General features: G+C 42.8%; 1 protein-coding gene across 1 annotated transcript in view; it reads right to left on the bottom strand.

The window, feature by feature from the left end:
* Nucleotides 1-15,768, bottom strand: part of SH2D4B (SH2 domain containing 4B) — a gene marked incomplete at its 3' end in the record, with an annotated part of 61,616 nt that extends 45,848 nt beyond the window's left edge. The window contains exons 1-3 of the mRNA XM_018555923.1: nucleotides 15,699-15,768; nucleotides 9,664-9,823; nucleotides 185-332 (exon numbers count right to left, since the gene is read on the bottom strand). Of these exons, the coding sequence (XP_018411425.1) occupies nucleotides 185-332; nucleotides 9,664-9,823; nucleotides 15,699-15,768 (378 nt within the window). The remainder of the gene's footprint in view (nucleotides 1-184; nucleotides 333-9,663; nucleotides 9,824-15,698) is intronic.
* Between the last annotated feature and the right edge of the window lie 6,434 nt (nucleotides 15,769-22,202).

The following is a 22,202-nucleotide window of genomic DNA, read 5'->3' as shown; positions in this document are numbered from 1 at the left end:
ATGGATAGGCCCTTATCTTCCTCTGGGGAAATGTTCTATGTACTATGTGCATGCAAAAGAGATTATGTTTTGGATTCAGAATGGCACACTATGCCCATAAGAATGTCATAGCATTACCCCAATAGAACCCAAGCACTGTAATTCTCTGAGTATGAACACAAACCAAAAAAATCACATTCCCTACCTTTAGCTCTTCCTGGAACTTCTTTTCTAGTAGTTTTGCTGCTTTTCGATCTTCTATTTCCACCTTCCACTTTTCCGCCACTATTCTTGCTTTTTCTTTGGCCATAACATCGCGAAACTTCTTCTCAATTTCTGCCTCTTTTTTTTTCCTTTGAAAAAATTAGTTAGTACTATTAAAATGTATGTAAAAACTAACAATGAGCTGTTTTTATTTTATTTTGGTCTTTTAAGAAAATGCTTCCAATGGTATATTTAAAACGGCTAAAAATACTGTTTATTTCATCAGAAATTCAGAGCTGTCCTCTGCACACTCCCTGTGTTATTCTACCAAGCCCCACTAGTTCTTATCTTTAACTATGTATATATGGGATGTACTGCATATATAATATAATATAATATAGGTATATAGACATATACAAATATATTTTACATTTCAGGGGGAAAAAAACAACAAATTTTTAAAGGAGTAATATTAGTGTCAAATTTTGTTTTGCTTGTGGCAGTTTTCTATGTTCAGTGTGACATCGAGGTTCTATCTTGTATCTATGTGCGTCTAGTTATTTTGTAGCAATGTCAGCAGTATATGCTTTTATGTTTTACTCCAAATATCTGACATACAGTATATCTATATCTATCTATCTATCTATCTATATATATATATATATACACTATATTGGCAAAAGTATTGGGATGCCTACCTTTACACGCACATGAACTTTAATGGTACTTTTTTGTACTTTGAAAAAGAAGGGGGGGGGGAAACAACCTGTTGACAGTTTTTGTTTTTTTTTCTCTCTCCAACTTTCTTTTCCTCACCTCTACAAACAGATAGTCTTTCTTAGCAGCCCTGCAGATCAGCTGCACATCAGCACTCCCACCCACCCCATGGTGCACTTTACCTATATAGGAACACAATAAAACTTGACCTCACTACCATGCAGGTGCCCAGCAGCTGCCTTGCATCTACCACTCTGCCTGTCACTCATACAATCCCACTTTAGCCTTTTTCATACCTCTCTCTTTGCATACTGCCACCCCTTTCATTCCTACTACTCATCATTCATTCTATTGTCTCATACTTACTCTGCACAGATCACCCCACAATTTATATATTTCGCCCTCTCTCCTGCCCTCTCCCTATTACTGCACTCATCATCTCCTGCTCATTTTAAATCCACATGCTAGGTTTACCTCTAGGACACTGGGGCATGTTCACCCGTACAAAACACCCTCTCATCTCACTTCACTCACCCTTCTGCTTCTCCTGACTTCAGGGGATATCTCTCCCAATCCTGGCCCTCTCTTTTCTAACACTCACCCTCCTAATCAGCACTGCCTTTCCTCTGGCAGCAGCCTTAATCCACACAACCTGATTTCTATTCCCCTGCTTCCTAGAATCGGTCCTCCCTTCTCTTGTGCCCTCTGGAATGCCCGCTCTGTCTGTAACAAACTCACCACTGTGCATGATCTTCTCATCTCCAATTCCTTTAACATGCTAGCTGTTACTGAAACCTGGCTTCAGGAATCCGACTCTGCCTCCCCTGCTGCCCTCTCCCATGGTGGCCTCCACTGGACACACTCACCCAGACCCAATGGACGGAAAGGAGGTGGTGTGGGTATCCTTCTATCCCCACAATGCACTTTTCAAGTTCTGCCTTCACCTCCCTCCCTATCCCTCTCCTCTTTTGAAACTCACTGTATTCGCCTTTTCTCTCCAATTTATTTGAGGATTGCCATTATCTATCGACCACCTGGACCAGTATCTCGCTTTCTTGATGACTTCTCTGCCTGGCTACCCTACTTTCTCTCCTCAGAAATACCCACAATCATTCTTGGTGACTTTAACATTGCTACTAACATTAACTCCCCGGCTTCCACTCAATTTCTTAACCTAACCTCTTCTTTTGATCTAACTCAATGGAGACAGACTCCTTCTCACTCTGATGGTAACACACTTGATCTTGTTTTCTCTCACCTATGCACTCCTTGCAACTTCTCCAACACCCCTTTCCCGCTCTCAGACCACAACCTGGTCAGTTTCACAATCATCCTGTCCCCAACACGGACTCCCCCTACACGGCACACTGTCACCTGGAGAAACCTCCGCCACCTCGACCCTTCTCTTCTCCACTCTGCTACTGACTCTCTCTATGACAAGATCTCACCCCTGTCCTGCCCTTACCTGGCTACTTCTGTTTTTAACTGCTCACTCTCATCCTCTCTAGACACTTTGGCCCCCTTCACAACGCGCAGATTTAGACCACGTCCGCTGCAACCGTGGCAAACTGAAGTTACCAGACATCAAAAAACACAAAGCTGCACTCTTGAGTGACTGGCAGAAAACTGGGTCTCTGCAAGACTTTACCCTGTACAAAGCTGCCCTGGTAAAATATAATTCCTCCCTCCGTGCTGCCAAACAAACTTATTTTGTCACTCTCATTAACACACTCTCATCCAGACCTCGTCAACTCTTTTCTACCTTCAAGTCTCTACTATGTCCTCCACCACCACTCACTAACTCACTGCCCAGGATCACTCTGATGGTAACACACTTGATCTTGTTTTCTCTCACCTATGCACTCCTTGCAACTTCTCCAACACCCCTTTCCCGCTCTCAGACCACAACCTGGTCAGTTTCACAATCATCCTGTCCCCAACACGGACTCCCCCTACACGGCACACTGTCACCTGGAGAAACCTCCGCCACCTCGACCCTTCTCTTCTCCACTCTGCTACTGACTCTCTCTATGACAAGATCTCACCCCTGTCCTGCCCTTACCTGGCTACTTCTGTTTTTAACTGCTCACTCTCATCCTCTCTAGACACTTTGGCCCCCTTCACAACGCGCAGATTTAGACCACGTCCGCTGCAACCGTGGCAAACTGAAGTTACCAGACATCAAAAAACACAAAGCTGCACTCTTGAGTGACTGGCAGAAAACTGGGTCTCTGCAAGACTTTACCCTGTACAAAGCTGCCCTGGTAAAATATAATTCCTCCCTCCGTGCTGCCAAACAAACTTATTTTGTCACTCTCATTAACACACTCTCATCCAGACCTCGTCAACTCTTTTCTACCTTCAAGTCTCTACTATGTCCTCCACCACCACTCACTAACTCACTGCCCAGGACATTGCCACTGATTTCAAAAACAAAATAGATACAATTCGGGATCAGATCGCCACTGTCCAATTAACTTCCACTATTAATGTACCAGACCCTCCCTCACACTTGTTACTTTCCTCTTTTGACCCTGTCACCACAGAGGAAGTTACAAAGCTCCTCTCTGACACCACCTCACCACTTGCCCCCTGGACCCTGTTCACTCAAAACTACTCCGGTCACCCTCTTGCTCTATCCTACACTCTCTTACTCACATTTTCAATCTTTCACTCTCTACTGGAATCTTTCCTACCCCTCTCAAACATGCACTAGTCACCCCAATACCCAAAAAACCTTCACTGGACCCTACCAACCTCAATAATTTCAGACCTATCTCCTTACTCCCATTCACCTCTAAACTACTAGAATGCCTTATCTACAACCGCCTCAGTTGCCAACTCGCTAATAACAACCTTTTGGACCCCTTTTAGTCCGGATTTCACCCTCAACACTCCACTGAAACAGCCCTCCTAAAACTCACCAATGACTTAATAACAGCTAAAAACAATGGCCACTATTCCTTACTCTTGCTATTATACCTTTCTGCTGCTTTTGACACTGTTGACCACCCGCTGCTCCTCAAAAGACTCCACTTGCTTGGCCTACAAGACTCTGCTCTCTTGTGGTTCTCCTCCTACTTATCTATGCGCTCCTTTAGTGTCACCTACAATTCTAACCCCTCCCCTCCTTTCTGTAGGTGTTCCCCAAGGCTCTGTCCTTGGACCCCTTCTCTTCTCTATCTACACCTCCTCCCTTGGTCAACTAATAACCTCACATGGCTTCCAATACCATCTCTATGCCGATGACACTCAAATGTATCTTTCCACTCCACAACTCTCCCCTTCAGTGTCCTTGCATGTCACTAATCTACTAACTGACATATCAGCCTGGATGTCACAACATTTCTTAAAACTCAATCTTTCAAAAACTGAGATCTTGATATTTCCTCCTGCCCGTGCACCCTCCCCAACATTTCAGTTGAGATTGATAACACAACTATCCAGCCCTCCCCTCATGCTAAAGTCCTAGGTGTCATCCTTGACTCGGACCTCACCTTTCTTCCCCACATCCAATCACTATCCAAATCCTGCCGCCTTCACCTTCGTAACATCTCCAAAATACACCCCTTCCTCACCAATGAAACCGCAAAACTACTCATACACTCCCTTGTTATCTCTCGTCTTGACTATTGTAACTCCCTCCTCATTGGCCTTCCACTACACAGGATATCCCCCCTTCAGTCTATCATGAATGCAGCTGCCAGACTCATCCACTTGACCAACCGCTCAGTGTCTGCAACCCCCCTCTGTCAATCACTACACTGGCTTCCACTCGCCCAGAGGATAAAATTCAAAAAATTAACAGTCACTTATAAAGCCATCCACAACTCTGCCCCCGGGTTTATATCTCAGACCTTGTCTCAAAATGTCACCCTAACCGTCCACTCCAGTCTTCCCTAGACCTCCTGCTTTCCAGCTCCCTAGTCAACTCCTCCCATACTCACCTCCAGGACTTCTCTAGAGTCTCTCCCATCTTCTGGAACTTTTTACCCCAACCTGTACTATGTTTGACCATTCTTCCAGAAGCGTATTTGTGAGGTCAGGTACTGATGTTGGACGAGAAGGCCTGGCTCGCAGTCTTCGTTCTAATTCATTCCAAAGGTGTTTTATCGGGTTGAGATCAGGACTCTGAGCAGACCAGTCAAGTTCCTCCACCCCAAATTTGCTCATCCGTGTCTTTATGGACCTTGCTTTGTGCACTGGTGCGCAGTCATGTTGGAACAGGAAGAATCCTTCCCCAAACTGTGCCCAAGAAGTTGGGACCATGCATTTGTCCAAAATGTTTTGGTATGCTGATCCCTTAAGAGTTCCCTTCACTGGAACTAAGGGGCAAAGCCCAACCCCTAAAAAAAAACAACCCCACACCATAATCCCCCCGCAACCAAACTTTACACTTGGCACAATGCAGTCAGGTAAGTACCATTCTCCTGGCAACCATCAAACACTGACACGTCCATCGGATTGCCAGACAGGGAAGCGTGATTCATCACTCTAGTGAACACCTCTCAACATCTCTAGAGTCCAGTGGCGGTGTGCTTTACTCCACTGCATCCGACGCTTTGCATTGCACTTGGTGATGTAAGGCTTGGATGCAGCTGCCCGGCCATGGAAAACCATTCCATTAAGCTCTCTATGCACTGTTGTTGTGCCAGTCTGAAGGCCACACAAAGTTTGGAGGTCTGTAGCTATTGACTCTGCAGACAGTTGGCGACTTCTGCGCACTGTGCGCTTCAGCATGCACTGACCCCGCTCTGTCATTTTATGTGGCCTACCACTTCATGGCTGAGTTGCTGTTGTTCCCAGTTGCTTCCACTTTGTTATAATACCACTACCAGTTGACTGTGGAATATTTAGTAGCAAGGACATTTCATGAAACACCTCAATCCAATGATTTGGAGTGGTGGCCCAATACTTTTGGCAATATAGTGCATATATACGGTATATCATTTTTTTATTTTTTTTTGCTTTGACATCTAATGTTTAGCTCTTAGTATATTCTGTAAATCAACCATTTACATGAGCTGCTTTAAATGTTGGACCACTAACATATAATAGAATCAATATGGCTTTCTTTCTACCATGTCAACTCTGAAGAAAGTTTCTTCAGGCAAACAGAAGGGTATGAAAATAAACAAAAGAATACAGGAATAATAGATGGTCTCATGTCTTGTAGTAGACTCTACAGACTTTCCTAAATTTATCGACAAGAGTACCTTTAGTTCACACAATTCTGTTGGAGCTACCTTATTTGAACAGCAGAATTAGTTGCTGGCAGAAGAAGAAAGTGAGTCATATGGAACTGCAACCCTCTCCACTTGAGCTCCATTGCGGAAAGATAACTGCAAGCATGGGTAGCAATGACTCCCTAAGGAATCACTTGAATGCTGGGTTCTCCTGCCCTTCCCCATGATGACCTACCCTTAACTGGATCAGACAACCCACTGACACACTAATAGACCATTCTTCTTCTGGAGCTTAAGCATTGTGATCTTCAGGACAGGGCATCAGCATCTTTGTTCCCAACTCCTAGTCCATACTTCAGACTGAAGTGCAATCTAGCCAAAGTTTCCAACCAACGATGCCTGGTAGCATTTAACTTGGCAGTGGTGGTGATGTAAGTGAGTGGATTAACCCTATGCTAGAAGTCATTAAGCTTGTCTACAACTGCCCATTTCAGTGGCAGGAACTCCAGATTTTGAGTGTGTTTTCAATGGGGGAAAGACTTTGACTTACATAAGCAACGGGTCTCAGATGATCATCTAGGCTAAGATGGGTGTTTGAGTTAAGCTTCACTTTACCTGCTGTAAGGTCTGTTCACATTGATCAGACCACTCTTGACTCTCACCCTTTTGGACTTTGTATTCGGACTAGTTATCTCGCCTGTTTCCTGCTATTGGGATCCAGACCTGGCACAAGGGGCTCTGCCCTGCAGTACATGGCAACCGCTCTTAATTTAATTTTACTTCTGCAGTTTCTCCAAGCATTGTTCATGCTCCTCTAGAATTCTTCCATAGAAAACTGAGGTCAACCAAGGTACACCACCACTTCTTTCAAGTTCATATCACCCAAAGTTTGCTCCATCACTGAAACATTGCAGGAGATCAATTCAAGTGTTTGGGCATTCTTTCAAATTCATAAAATGCTTTGAAGTTCTCAAATGACCCCAGTATCTGCCACGTAGAAACAGTTTGCAGGGATTTAATCTTCTGCTCTCCTCACTGAAAAGGAAGGAGAAATAGAAGCATTCTGGCTAATTTCACCAGAGGGTCTGTGGTGTTGTGGACACTTACTAGAATTCTCTCTTGGGCTCTCAATAATGCTTTAGAAATTCACCCACCAATGCTTCTCAGGGGTCTTCCTTCCTGAAAGCAGTCAATCTCACAAACACTGTCCCAAAGAGCTGATTGAGGGCAAATGCATCACAGACTGCTACGTTCTAGACGCCTTCATGTTACAAGTCTCAGAGCCAGATGAGAGGTAGCCTGTAAAGCTCTGGCCCTTCTCTCTCAAGTATGCAACTGAATCTGGAGTCCACAGGGGTCTTTTGGTTTACTATCGCAGCACTGTTTGCCCTATCAGCATTGTTGCACTCTCTCTTTTGGCAGGCTGATTCCTCCCTGCTCTCTCTAGTTGCTTTCTTTTTGCACAGCACACAGCCCTCCTTCTTCCCTGTACCTGCTCATGGCCTTTCTGGTTCCTGTGGGTCAGGACAGGACTTGAATTCCTGGCTGCAGATGTGGCCAAACACAGTGCTGCTTCATCCCTTCTCCTAGCAGCCTGTCTATCAAAGGCAATGGGAAGAGAAGGATCTGGCAGTGTGGCAGTGAAGATGCCCTGATCTATACAGCTCCCACTGGTTAAAGGGCTCACCAGCAAGGGATATACATGTACTAACTTTAGCAATGTTACTTAATATGGTATTGATATACAGTATTGTAGCTGTATACATGATCTAGATTATGTGTATATGAATGTAATATGTTCTTGGAACAGAACAAAAACTAGGAAGTATGTTGTATCATGAAGAGTCACGAGGAACAACTTATGATCATACATTATATTGAGTTTAGATGCAATGGTGCAGAACATTTTTAGGCGAGCCTTGAACTGTAATTCTTGTTCCAGGATATGTTGCCTAGCTGTAATCATATAGTTTATTTGTTTATTTTGTGTAATTTAGGTAAAGAGGCAGGGCCAGGTTTACTATTAGGCAGAGTAAGCAAGTGCCCAAAGGTGCCCTCCATTGAGAGCACCTGCCTAATTCTCTGTCAAGATATAACACCGGCAATAACAAGGAGGGTGCATTCTGCATAAAATGCACCCTCCTGCTCCAAGACCAGTGGTGCCTACAGGAACCTCCAGCTTGTGCAAACGCAGAGGAAGGACACCAGAACAACATAAGGCTGCCCTGTAAAATGCCTGTCTGATGCGGACAGGCGTTTCTGGCTAGGGATGGGCTCGATGTTCGAGTCAAGTGTGAGTTCGACTAGAACATCGGCAGTTTGTGTGTTCGGCGAACACACAAACTGTCAGGACTTCAGGGCTGTGCGCCTTGTAAAGCCCTGATTGGCTAAAGCCTTGCACCTGACCACAGGTCAGGTGCAAGACTTTGCCCAGTCAGGGCCCAGTACTCTGTAAGAGCTATGATTGAGCAAACTCATGATGACTTTGCCCAATCATGGCTCACCTGTCAGTTGCTGTACAACTGTAAACAGTTGGGCGGAGCTAGCTGTCACTGCAAGTTCCACTTAAATGCATATGTGTTGCTGGAATCTGTCAAAATCCTATTCTGCGGTGGGAGTTCATCGTGAGCGGACGGGACAGCGGTCGCCGTTTTTTCAAATTATTATTTCTATTTTTTTTTTCTTCATTTCGTTGAGTCATCATTGTCATGGACAACGCTGGACGTCATGATTGACCCTGGATTATGTTAATGGACCATTTTTGTTTTTGTTTTTTTAAATAAAAGACTTGTCAAGAACTTGCCTTTTGGTTTTTTTTCAAATAAAGGATTTTTTCAAAAGTCTGTTATTTTAATGTACAATTTGATTTAGCCCTTTAGTGGATGGGTACAACTACCTCTTACTCATTCACAAGGGGGGGGGGGCTGCATCTGGGTGCCCCCTTTATTAAAGTGGTACTCTGATGTGAATAAGCCCCCTGCCCACACCCCCACAACCACACAACCAAAGCACCAGGGCTTGTTGGGAAGAGGCCCTTGTCCCCATCCGCACGTGAACAAGTTGCTTTTCCAGGGGCGTACCCAAATCCGCTTACCCTTTTTGTGGCCAATAAATTGCATATAAGCCTTCAGAATCTGGTCAATTGATTTTCAAAGTTCTAGCCCCATAGACTTGCATTAAATTCAAGTTCGAATTCAAACTTTTTCCATGTTCTAAAGTTCAAATTCGAACCAAAGAGGGAGTGTTTGGCCCATCACTAATTCTGGCAGCCTTGCGCAATGACTGGGTCCTTTTCTGCAAGGTCGCCAGCTCAGGCTAAGCCCATCTGTTTAGGAGGAGTTCCACATGCTGCACTCCAATAATGTCTCACTTAAAAATGCAGATTGTTTGATTTCAAGCCTTTGAGGCAAGTTTGATTGTTTTATAAGTTTATTTCTAAAAAAATATTTTTGGGAATAGGCTAATCCCACATACTAGTAGCAAATCCTGATTCACTAAATAATCCAATGCTGTTCCTTCAATGCAATTTTGACTGATAGCTAGGGGGGGAATCTGAGTTGTGATTACATTAACTCACCATTGTTCTTCTGCTTCCTTTTGTGCTTGCTGTCTGGCTGTCTCAGCCATGAGCTCTTCGGCTATTTGCTCATATGACTTGTCCCCATGGGCTTCCCCCATGATCCATACCCAGACCTCTCCATCAATTCCCTGTATCCACTCAATGTGCTTAGAGTTATCTGTAGAAAATAAAAAATGTAAAAAAAATTAAGAGAAGAATGAAACTGACAGAAAAGCAGAAACAAATATTTAGAAAAACAAATGTGATTATTAATCTAAGGTTTGCACATTGTATGGCACAATTCGGCAGATTAACTCCTGTCAGTGAGTTATTCTAATATATAGGTCCCACAATTATTTAGTGCAACTGTTTTTTCCACCCCACCCCCTTAGAAATACCATCCTAACCCAGTAGGCATAAAGGATGGTTATTCCTGGCTGAAGGACCATTAATGTGCAAGCTCCTATAGTGCATATACAGTACCTTTCAGAAACCTGTGGGTGCTTCAAAAGGGGGTCAGTCTGATATTCTATATCATAGGTGTGTCACCAAGAAGCACCAGAGGTAGGCGTGCAGTAGACTTGTGCCAGTTTGTTGAGAAAAAGCAATGCGTCTCCAGGAGCTTTGTATTTTTGAAGCATTGTAGCACTTTTGAAGCATTGCAGCAATCTTGATTTGAATTGAAGATTTACAAGAACCTCTGCCAGCTCCTTTCTCAAACCACCTATTGAAGGGGAGGATCTGCCCTCATTATCATTCCCTTGTAATCTCAGTATTGTAATAAGAAAATTAACAGAATTTGCATCCATTTAGACATAAGGCATGAGCCTTAAAGGAGAACTATGGGGTCAGTGTTTTTCCCCATAGTTCTCCTTGGGGTAACGGGAGGACACAAACTAGCGTCCTCCCGTTACCCTAAGCTCAGTATACCGCGAGCTACAGCTTGCGGTATACTGAGACGCCGCACCTGGAGCGGATCCCGACTTAGATGACGGGATCCGCCCAGCTGCGTGAGTGACAGATGGCTCTGCCTATCTAGAGGCAGAGCCAGCTGTACCCGCCCCCGTCCGTTCCGCCAGTCAGCGCTGGCAGATCGGAGCGGGGAGAGGGGAATCCAGCCCCTCCCCCTGTCACTGCAGAGAGCCGTGACAGGATCGAGAGGTGAGGGAACCCGGTATGTGTTCCCTCACCTCCCGATCTACTGAGCCGACCTGTGACAGTCTCATTGTCACAGGTCGGCTTAGAACTATGAGATGAGTGGAAATCACTCATGTCATAGTTCTCCTTTAAAAGGTACCCCACAAAAAATAGAACTCTTGCTGCTGGGGATGCCTGTAGTTTGATTTCAGGCTGTGTGCACCCTTGGGGAAAAACAGTAAGCCTATTATGTAAGCATTATATATATTGAATTGGTTGTTCTGATCTAAAGCCCCAAATTGCCATATTGTAAGAAAGTGACTTTTTTGGCAGTTTTAGAAAATCATGGTGGCTGCAAGCAAAAATGGAATAGCAATAGCTAAAAAAAAAAGATAAAATGGCAAATGTAGCAGTTGCATATGCTATATCTTTTTACGCAAGAGTTGAGTTTTCTTTTAAGGGATGTAGGTGTTTTAGAATTATTTTGGAATTATATACTGACATGATTTTACCAACAAACAGTGCTTAGTTGGTTTTAGTAAACAGCACATATTCCAGAAATGCATTATATAATCTAATTTACACGCATAAATGTAAGTGGAAAAAATAAAAGCTTATCAAGAGAATGCATTTCCTATATGAAAACTATGAAACAGAATGAAACCTTGGAAATGAAACATAATTTTTTGCTGACAAAGCTTTTTTTTATTTCAAAGTATTGTTTTAATCCTAATTGTTTTAATAAGTGCACACAGTAAATACCAGCATATTTGCAATTTGCCATATGCAGTTGAATATAACAGGAAAAAAATTGCTAGGTCAAAAAATAATGGAATATGTTCTTTATCAAATTTATAAAAACACAGTATTATTACTTATATTAACCTTGAATGTAACCTTGGTGATTGAAAGGCTTGCACTACATCATCAGTGTGCACTGTCCTGGACTAAGATTGTGCAATTTGTCATAATCAGCGCTAGATTTCCCACTAGGGGAAGTAAACACTTGTTCTGCGAATCCTAGCGGTTAGGGTCAGTAATCAAATCTGATATGTCAATTTGTGACTAATTGGCTATGAATGCTCTAGTAACTGTATTGATCAACACTGACCTTTAACACTGAGCTCTGTGGTTCTTAAGGAAATGAAACTGGAAGTAGTACAGTATTTTGACGTCATAACTCTTTTTTTTTTTTGCTTCAAACCTATTTAAATATGGGTCCTTTGGCAGCCTTTTTAGCAATTTTAAGCTTGACTACACTGATCTCTCCATTGTATCTATGGAGGTAGACGTGGTTGTAATACAGGAAGGACTTCAAATATGTCTGGCTTTGTTCATCTCCATTACATTGCAGATTGAGGGAAAGAAAGATAATGTTGGTCCTTACCATTCAGCTCATAGCAAGTGACAAGGACATTGCATTTCTGGCAAGATCAATAGGCATTTTCTGAACTTTCTAAAAATGTGAAATCGAATGCTGCCACAACATTTAAGAACGGGATACGTGAAAAGTAAAACATTTTAGTTTTTGGGGTTTAGATTTGCTTTGAAGGAAATCTGTAAAAAAAAAACAAAAAAAAAAACTAGTGATTTAATTGTCACATCCTTGCCTGCGATCAATCCCTGGACCTTCTGTCTTTGGAATGGTTGCTCTCCTCTGGAGCCCCTGAAGGGCTCTTGTTTGTGTTAGACTTCTTGGCGCGGACTAGTTGCACTGTCATAGTCTCTAGACTCACCTACTAGTCAGCTGCAGAAAGTTGCCTAATGTACTCTCTATAAATAGTGATTTCCTGTTCCTGTCTTTGCCTGTGTATAGGTCTTGCTTTGTGCGTCCTGGGTGTGATTATGTACTATCTGTTGCATTTGTGGTTAACAAACTTCTGCTTGTTCCTCACCTGCTTCTGGATTATACTTTGTACCTTGCCTTCTATTAGTTGCTGTTCTGTTTCTTGCCTGGATTCTGACTTCGCTTAGATGTCCCATTGGTGCCATTACCCTCTGTTGCTGACCCTGACCTGGATTTTTGATGCTGATTCTGCTATATCCCCTCATGATGTGGTATCCTGCTTCCCCGTTACAGACATTGGCTTATACCTGACTGTGAGTTACTCTTTTATTTATTGTATCTACTGCCTAGCTATCATTCTATTGGTCTTGTGGACTGTTCGCACATCTTTTACTGGCTTACTCTATTTTGCAATATTACAACCTGTTACCCCGCCTGATATCAGGAAAACAAGACTACTAGTCAGTAAATTGAGATGATGGGTGGGACTTCTTGGCAGGCCTGAAATTACGTTCTTAGAAAGCAAAATATACTGTCTGAAATTCAGAAGTTGAAATTTATCAAAAAAGGAGATATGTGTTGATTTTGCAAAAGGAACAAGAAAACTTCAAGCGTACTGCTTAACCACCCAACCAAAATCTTTACTTAGTTGGTGTTCATGCACCAGCTAGGGCCCAATCTATAAGGTCCCCAGTTGTCTTCTGTTTAGAAAGCTCACTAACCAAAGAAGAAACTGTGGCCTTACTATGAAGATATTTGTGCACTTTCGGTTACACTGCGATTACAGCAAGTGGGGATGATAAGCAGGGGTGTCCCTAGCCTTTTTGCCCCCTGAGGCAGGTGCAGGGTAGGTGCTGGTGGTGCACGCTAACAGGGGTATGTGTAGGGGGTGCTGGTGGTGCACGCTAACCAGGGGGGCCTCTGCAGCATCTCCCTGCCCAGCTCTGGCTCTGGCCAGCATCACTGGCTTCAAGGAGCTGGGTGAGACACCGGCCAGAGCATCCCAGGTTGCTAAGAGCTGGGTGGGGACATGTGTATAGCTCTTACACATCTCCCCACCTGGCTTTTAACAATGTGGGATGTTCTGGCTGGAAAGAGGGCAGCAGGCACACTGAAAACATTGCCACTGTCACTCCCCTCCCCCCGCCGCCCATGACCCAAATAGATGCCGTCTGAGGCAACAGCCTCAGGCTGACTCATTATAGGGACGGCCCCAATGATAGGAGATAGGAGGAATAGGCATGAGGGGTAGTGAGTAATAAGCAGATCAGCCTCAGTCTCTGATTGATATGCAGCACACCGAGGCACAAGGGCAACTTAAAAAATCTTACCGAATTAAACACATTTCATCAATAATGCGATCTTTGCTGGCCCTAATGTATTCACATTTTAAATATATATATATATATTTACAGATATATTTGGGCTGACTCACTAAATACATTTTGTGAATATTCAGCATACAAATCATTCCAGTGTGAACCTAGGTGTAAGCTATTTTTTTTTACTGAGAATCCACTATAACTGAAGGGCAGCCACAGTCCTCATATTATAAACAAAGTAAGCCCAGCAGGAATCCTTGTTTCTGCTGCTTGCACGCTCAACTCTCTTTCCATGATATGCCTAAATGTAACATTGTATTGCTTGTTGGTTGCTGGGTCTGTGGTGTATGGTGAATGAATTGTTTGATGCACTGCTTTGTATCTACATAAGCTTAAGAGGTATGTAAAAAAAGTGTGTTAGAATATAGAAATCGGACCCATCAACATTGAATAGACAAAATAATTTGCACACATGACAGCATATATCGTCATTTACAATTTAGTAAAGATATGGTGGCATCACATTTTGAATGGTTAAAAAAACAATTTTACTCACTGGAACTCCTAACTTCCACTTGTCCGTAAATGTAATGCAATCATGATTTTGAATAAGGGAAAGAATATGCTAATATTACTAAGACAGATAACCATTGTCTAGATGCTTAGGAGTAATATTTCTCAGCATGATGTAATAAAAAATGGGACTTGTTCCAGTGTTCAACCACAAATTGCCTTTTTGTGCAATACCACAACGTACATAAACATTTATGCAAATTTTTGGAATTGGCTATTTATTATACTCTGAATTTTTTTTCAAGGAAGCAGCATTTCTGTCTTAAAGAAAATGTGAACTTGAGAATAAATAAGGCACCTTTCATTTTTACCAGTGTTACAGTCTAGGAAAAATTTACAGGGTAATTCCAGTTTTGTAGAAAAAAAAATTTCAGGTCAACAATATTCCTTGCAAAACAAATTCTACTGTAGATGCATATCTGCTTCAAATCTAGTATCTAAAATATGTTAAGGCTTAACTCCAGGCAAATAAAAAGCACAATTTAGTCTATTTGTAATATAAAATCATCAATTAATATTAGTCTCAGACTATGAACATTTCTAAAGGAGAGCATAAGGATACCTTAATTTATCTGCTGTTACTCTTTCATAGTACAGCCAGCTGCCTGGGGTGAGTCTTTGATCAATCTGCATTGCCCTATTGAAGTATTAAAAAGTAAAGTTCCTGACTTGACCATGCTGTGTGGCAGGGATGTCTGGATCACAAAACTGATTGGACAGAATTGCAATTTTTTAATAGACATTTTATTTAAAACCACAATCTACAGGGTGTTTAATTTAAAGTGGTAAAGAAGGTTTTGAGAGTTGAGAAAAAATGTGCCAGTTATGAAAACATTGACAAAATACTGGAGAGCAAGAACAAAGCCAGATAACTCAGAGTAAAGAGCTGCTTAAAATTTCTGATTTCTTCTTCTGATTTTTTTTGTTAAAAATGGTTGAACCAATAAACCTAAAGTGCACCTGTGCCCATACTATACTACATAATTTACAAGAGAGGGAGAAAATCCAGGCAGTTTGATATAATGAGGGGATCTGGAACAGTCCATTAGTGAAGGGCAGGGACTCTCAATCTCATGGCAGGTAATAGCTCTACAATGGTTCCCACCTGAACAGCTACATAGCAAGGTCTATCTGAGGATATATTTGCTAAGTCACAACTCTCTATTTTAGGAACCTCTGAGTATTAGATGCATGCTTATTTCTTGTATTTATTGAATCTCACAAGAGGTTCTTACCTTTGCCTTTGTCCATATTATTGTATGGATACCCAGATTTGCCATTTAGGAATACGTTTCCCTTGTCCATATTATTATATGGATACCCAGATTTGCCATTTAGGAATAAGTAGGGAAGGGTTAAAGCCACTGTAAAATTATTTATTTATTTTTGTGCTGTTTCTGGTTAGATTTCCCTTCACTTCCTATATACTGAACAGAAAGTGAGAGTAAATCTATACAAAGTGACAGAAATTCCCCTCATGGACAGTTGTCACCAAAACAGACATTCCCATTGGAAGATTATCCCTCTATTCTTGTTCTAGGGACAATTGTAACATTCTGGATTTCCAGTCATTTTCTGTCTCAATGACAATTCCCAGCAGGAAATATAGAGAGGTTGAATCTCTCCAGTACAACAGGCAGCAGAAAAAACTTGACAGGGGTTCTAATGTTTATAATCTAATATTATATACACTTATCCGATATACCATTATGACCACTGAGAGGTGATGTTATTAGCATTGATTATCTTGTTCCAATGGCAAAGTGGGTGGGATATATTTGGCAGCAAGTGAGCATTTTGGTAGAAAAGTGTCTGAACACACAGTGCCTCACCGTTTCTTGTGTATGGGGCTGCAGGGTGCCCATGCTGACCCATGTCCACTGGCAAAAGCCTACAATGGGGATGTGAGCATCAGAACTGGACCACAGGGCAAAGAAAGGTGGCCTGGTCTGATTAATCACTTTTCTTTTATATCATGTGGATGGCCAGGTATGTGTGTCACTTACCTGGGGAAGAGATGGCACCAGGATGCACTACGGGAAGCTTGGGAAGGCAAGCTGCCGGAGGCAATGTGATGCTTTGGTGATGTTCTGATGGGAAACCTTGGGTCCCAGCCATTTTATTTGACACGTACCACCTACCTAAACATTCTTGTTCACCAAGTACAACCCTTCATGGAAATGGTATTCCCTGATGGCAGTGGCCTCTTCCAGGAGGATAATGTGCCGTGCCACACTGCAAAAATGGTTCAAGAATGGTTTGAGGAACAGAACAATGGGTTCACGGTGTTGACTTGGCCTCCAAATTCTCCAGGTGTCAGGATAACGTGCACAGGTGCCCCACACCATGTGCAGGTATCTATACGTGAGGACCAAAATACTCAACTACACCAGACAGGGCTATGAACTTATAGTTTAATAGACATACAAAATCATATAAACGCCAACATCCCCACCAACACCCACAAGCAAAATAAATTAGCCAAACTAAAGGTAAACAGAATAACACACTGAGTACAACAGGGCAGGTCAACCAGGGGAGCAGTACCACAGGAGGGAAGGAGTCAGGAGTCAGGGTCCAAATAGGCAACAGGACTCAGGTTAGGGCGACAATACTGTGGCAAAATTCCCACTGCAGGGAGGGATTAAATACCCTCCCAGGTAACACCAGGTGGTGCTTATTTGCAGAGCCACCTGCAGGTAAGCCCTGGAGCTGCAGGTCCTAGTTCCAGCGTCACAGCGCCACCTGGAGGTGCTCAAGTCCCAGTAAGCCACTGACTGCCCAGAGACATCTGCAGGTGAGCACTGGAACTGGATCTGCTCTAGCTCCACAGTGTCACCTGGAGGTGTCCTGGTCCCTGACACCAGGTCTCAATTGAATCCATGAAGGCCCCACCTTGCAACTTACAGGACTTAAAGATCTGCTACTGACGGCTAGTCCATGGACTCCATGCCTCGATGGGTCAGGGCTCATTTTGGCAGCCAAAGGTAAGCCTACTCAATATTAGGTGGGTGGTCATAATGATACGGCTGATTAGTGTATATGGTTTATCTTATCTAAACTACGGTACCCAAAATTATCAATGGGCAATGCTTTAAGCCTATTGCTGCCACCGCTGTATGTCATGCCTCGCTGGCATCATGCCCTTTTAAACAGGCTATAGCCGCCAGGACTCTGTTTACATGTGTTAAACTGTCAGCTTTACAGTGGAAGCGATTCTGCCTCCCCCCCACCCGAAACCCCCACCTTACTTCCCCTCCTGCAGGCCTGGGACGAGCATCATGGGTGTTGGTGGGAAGCGGGGGAAGAGACCGGAGAACATCTCTTCCCCTGATTCACTTCCCTCCCTCAGCTATCATTCCCCAGCTGCAGAAGCTTCTTTGGAGTAAAAAGATGACACTAGGTGTCTAATAGACCCCTACAGTCACCTTAAAGAGTACCTGTCACCACTAGTATGCTATCACATAGGGGGCTTGTGCAATGTTGGTTGAATAATTATAAAATAATTGTAATTAAAAAAATTGTTAAAGTCCCTCACCCCTGCGAACATGCGCATATTTACGTATACACCCGTCAGCTGTGCCTACATATAAATATGATGATTGCACCGCACATGTTTGGTTTTGCTGCATCCACCAGAGGGAAAGCAATAATTATAGGGCAAATATTCACAGGTATCTCGAAACTGATGACCAGTACGAATATATGTGAACTGGAGGCCATTGCTCATGAGGAATGGGCTAAGATTTCTCAGGAATGTAGCCAGAAGCTGGTGTCTAGCTATGCGTCTCGTTTGCAGCAAGTCGTATCAGCAAAATATAGTCCTCTACTAAGTACGAAAGATGTTGGCCATGAAGTGGTTGAATATTTTAAGACTGCAGAAGTCATTAAAAGTTGCATTATCAGTTGAATTTGGGGAAACCACTTGAAACTTTAATTGTGTTGACCTATTTCAATTGCTTTTGTTTGATTTGTTCATTGTAAATTTTGCCAATAAACCTGATTTGCAATGTTGGTTGAATAATTTTGATTACAACTGTATTAGCCCTTACAGAGAACACAGTACTCCTCTGGCCTTTCTCTCCAAAAGAGTCAGCATCTTCCTCTGCACTGAGATGCTGGCTCAGAGATAACAGTCATTTAAGTCCTGGTGTCTGTGCAGTTCTTGTCTGAATTTACAAATGTTTGACACTGATAAGCCCCATGTTGCAGCCTCTCACTTTCCTACAATGTTGCAGTCTAATCATTGTGGGGAGAGGGGGGCATTTTAATGATAAAATGAAAAGTTTTTTCTGAGAAATCTAACTACCAGTCTATACAGTACATAGGCCTTAATTTGTCAAGCTAAACTACATTACGGGAGGATTTAAGGGCTTGCTCATGCCACAGCACATATAAAAATGCACAGAAAATGCATGTACGATGACACACTAAGCGATTGTTCACACCATGTCCAGAACAGATTCGGACCAGAACAGCTTTTGTCTGCATCTGAAATGTATTCCTATGATATTACTGGGCTCTGTTAACACCATAGCAGTCCATACCAATGTGATAAAAAAAAACCTGCATCCACAATTTTTTCTGGTCTGGAATGCGCCGCAATGCATGTAAAAAATGCATGCACATGCACTGGACTGCACCTGAAAGCCCATTTTAAAGCTAATCTAAAAACGCATCAAACATATCTACTCCAGATCTGGTCTTGACATGGGGTAAACAAGCCCTGAAGCTCGTTGACATTATTTAACACGCTGCATTTTTTCTGTATTTTTTTCTGTAAAGGCCATATCAAGAGTAAAGGTATCAATATCTATTTTTTTTACTTTTGATAGATGCATTAAGCGCATTGTGTTAACACACCTTTTCTTTGTTGCACTGGATAAATATGCAGCATGCCTATATTTTTTTTTTTAATGCACACCAATGCACTAGTGTGGTATGAATGGGGCACATAGATTTATATACATATTACAGGTATTTATATATCTCTGACAATGTACACAGCCCTTTACCTAGTACACATTCATTTCCTGCCTTCAAGGAACTTACAAGCTAAAGTCCCTATCTCACATGCATACATACAGGGCCAATTTAAACAGGAGCCAATTAACCCACCGGCATGTCTTTGCAGTGTGGGAGGAGACCGGAGTACCCGAAGGAAACCCACAAAAGCACAGGGAGAACATGCAAACTCCTTAGTGACCTGGCCGGGACTCAAACCAGGGACCCCAGTGCTGCAAGGCAGAAGCACTAACCACTAGATAGCATTTGTTTTTGCTGTGTCTTTGCATTAAGTCTACGTTGGTCGACACAGCTCAATACACTTGGTGCGAATGCGTGCTAAGACATGTTGAAGTGGTTTCTTAACCAATATGATCATGTGTAATTTTAGCTTGTCTGAAAGCTTAAATAACCTCTAGTAAAAATCTACACCCATCATTCCAGGGTGTAGCAAAACACAGATGATAAATGTCTCATCTGTCATCTCAGTGTAAGCATGCCTGGCTGCCACTTATCCATTCTGTCCCCCGTTGCTATCTTGCAGATAAGTCCTGCTGCTTTCTCTACAGAAGTTCAACACACTCCCTGCTGATTGTAGAGCTTTTGGTCTGACTCTGCAGAGGAGGGTGTTGGACTGCTAAACCAAGATTGATGTTCTCAAATAGAAAACATAGATCCTTAGCTACAGGCTAGTGGCAGAGGTCAGGATGGATAAGAGGCAATCGGCATTCTTCATTGAAATGGCAGATAAGATATTTAATACCTGTTATTTTTTTGCACTATGGAAAGAAGTGGGGCAAATGTTTTTACAAGAGGTTAATGGGGCTTAAGCACTATTTAGCAAATATTAAAGAGACATTGTCACATTGCGCGTGCAGGGCAAAGTGACAGCTGCTCTGCAATGGGCATTCCCTGGCTCTCTTATGGTCACCTTGTCTGCACTCTGAAGTCTGAAGTATCAACAAAGTCTGAAATCAGCAAGTTGGGGGAGCAGCGACGCCACTAAACCGGTCATGTTATAGTGCTCTGGCCCAGCCTTGTCACATGCTCCTCCATACCAGGAAGTGCCAGGTATTCTCACCGGCAAGAAGCTCTGAAGAAGTGTAGGTAAGTATGTATACAAGTGATATGTAGCTTAAAGGCATAGTCTACCTTTTGAGAGATTATTAAATGCATATTCATTCATTAAAAAGTTCATTTATTATTATTTTTTGCATTGGTGCCTGCAGGCATTACATTCATAATCAGTGCATCACAGGTACAATGCATAGGCTTCTGCAGACTCTTCCCCAGGTCCGTACCAAGGTACAGACATACCAGTGGACTACAATGCATGGACATTGCTGCACTAGTGCTCCATTCAGATCTACCAGTCCCATCTGTCAGGTTGGCAGATGGGACTAGTAGTCATTCTATGCACAGATCTCTGTAAATTGATTTGTGACTGGATGATATGGCTGTGCAGAGGGAGCCACACACAGTCGTACCAAATTTAGAGTAAAACAGAACCTGCTGGGAGACAAACCCCACTATTCAGGTATGTGGGGGGTGGTTTGCATGTGGGGGGCTGGGAAATGTAACCATGTTCCATTTAACACCCTAAATATGGGTGTAACATGAAACATGGTCACAAAGGTGGACTATTCTTTTAACATAAACATTTTAACAAGATTCACATGCCTACCTGAAAACACTGTTATGGATACTGTTTAAAGCCTAACTACTGCCAAGGGGTTTTTGAAAAGGGGTTAAACCTTGTGTCAGATATTAATTATTGTATGTGGCACCATTGGGGTCATAAAAGATGAGACCTATATATGAGTCTCACAACATAAGGTCCTAAGTTATTTGTAAATCTTGGCTGCTGTAATAAGGTGGAAGGCCCCAACAGCCATGTAAATGTAAATGTAATGTTCCTTAACAGCACATCATTCTTGAATGAAAATAGTTGTTTATTCGGTACTGTGCCCTGTGCCCAGTGGCGTCGCTACAGGGGGGCGAGGGGGGGGGAATGGCCCCCCCCCCCCGGCTATCTGCCCTGGAACAGCTGATCGGTCCTGAAATGTCACTTCCATCCGACTTTGTGACTGCGATCTCACATTCCACCGCACTCACAAAGTCAGATAGGAGTGACCTTTCAGGACCGATCAGCTGCTCCAGGGCAGATCAGGTCTTCTAAACATACGTTTTGCGATGCCGTTCTGCCTGGAACAGCTGAGAAAGCGTTGGAATGCGTCCCCTATTGGCGGTCACACATTCCACTGCCAAAAAACTGGGCTGGATTACATTAAAATTGTGGTGAAAATTATTAGTGCCCCCCCAGTTTTGACTGTGGTATCTTATGTGCCCCCCTATATATTGTTCCTAGAGTCGCCACTGCCTGTGCCTTTATCAAGGCAATACGAGTGACATGTATAAGATGAATCATGTTGAAAACACAGGTCTAGATATTATGCTTTACAGCAATCCAACATTGCTGCAGAGCCTTAGGAGAGGGTTTTACTTCTTTTGGTGTAAAACAACAAACTTTATAAATTTTATGGACTACATTCTTTCAAACTGTATTTGAAATGTTAATAAACTCTAGGACCAACATGAAAACAGAACATCAATTCTGCATTGCACGGTTGCCTTTTTTGTCGGTTTCCTTCCTAGGAGTGCTCTGCTTGTCAGACTCTGTGGAGTGAATCTAGAATTCACAGAGGAAGCCAGAGGAACTGAACAGACAATCCCCT

Source organism: Nanorana parkeri, unplaced genomic scaffold (assembly GCF_000935625.1).
Source record: "Nanorana parkeri isolate BGI_ZX_2015 unplaced genomic scaffold, ASM93562v1 scaffold218, whole genome shotgun sequence".
NCBI classification, from domain to species: Eukaryota; Metazoa; Chordata; class Amphibia; order Anura; family Dicroglossidae; genus Nanorana; species Nanorana parkeri.
The sequence above is the reverse complement of the archived record's forward strand: the minus strand, read 5'-3'. Positions and strand labels throughout refer to the sequence as shown.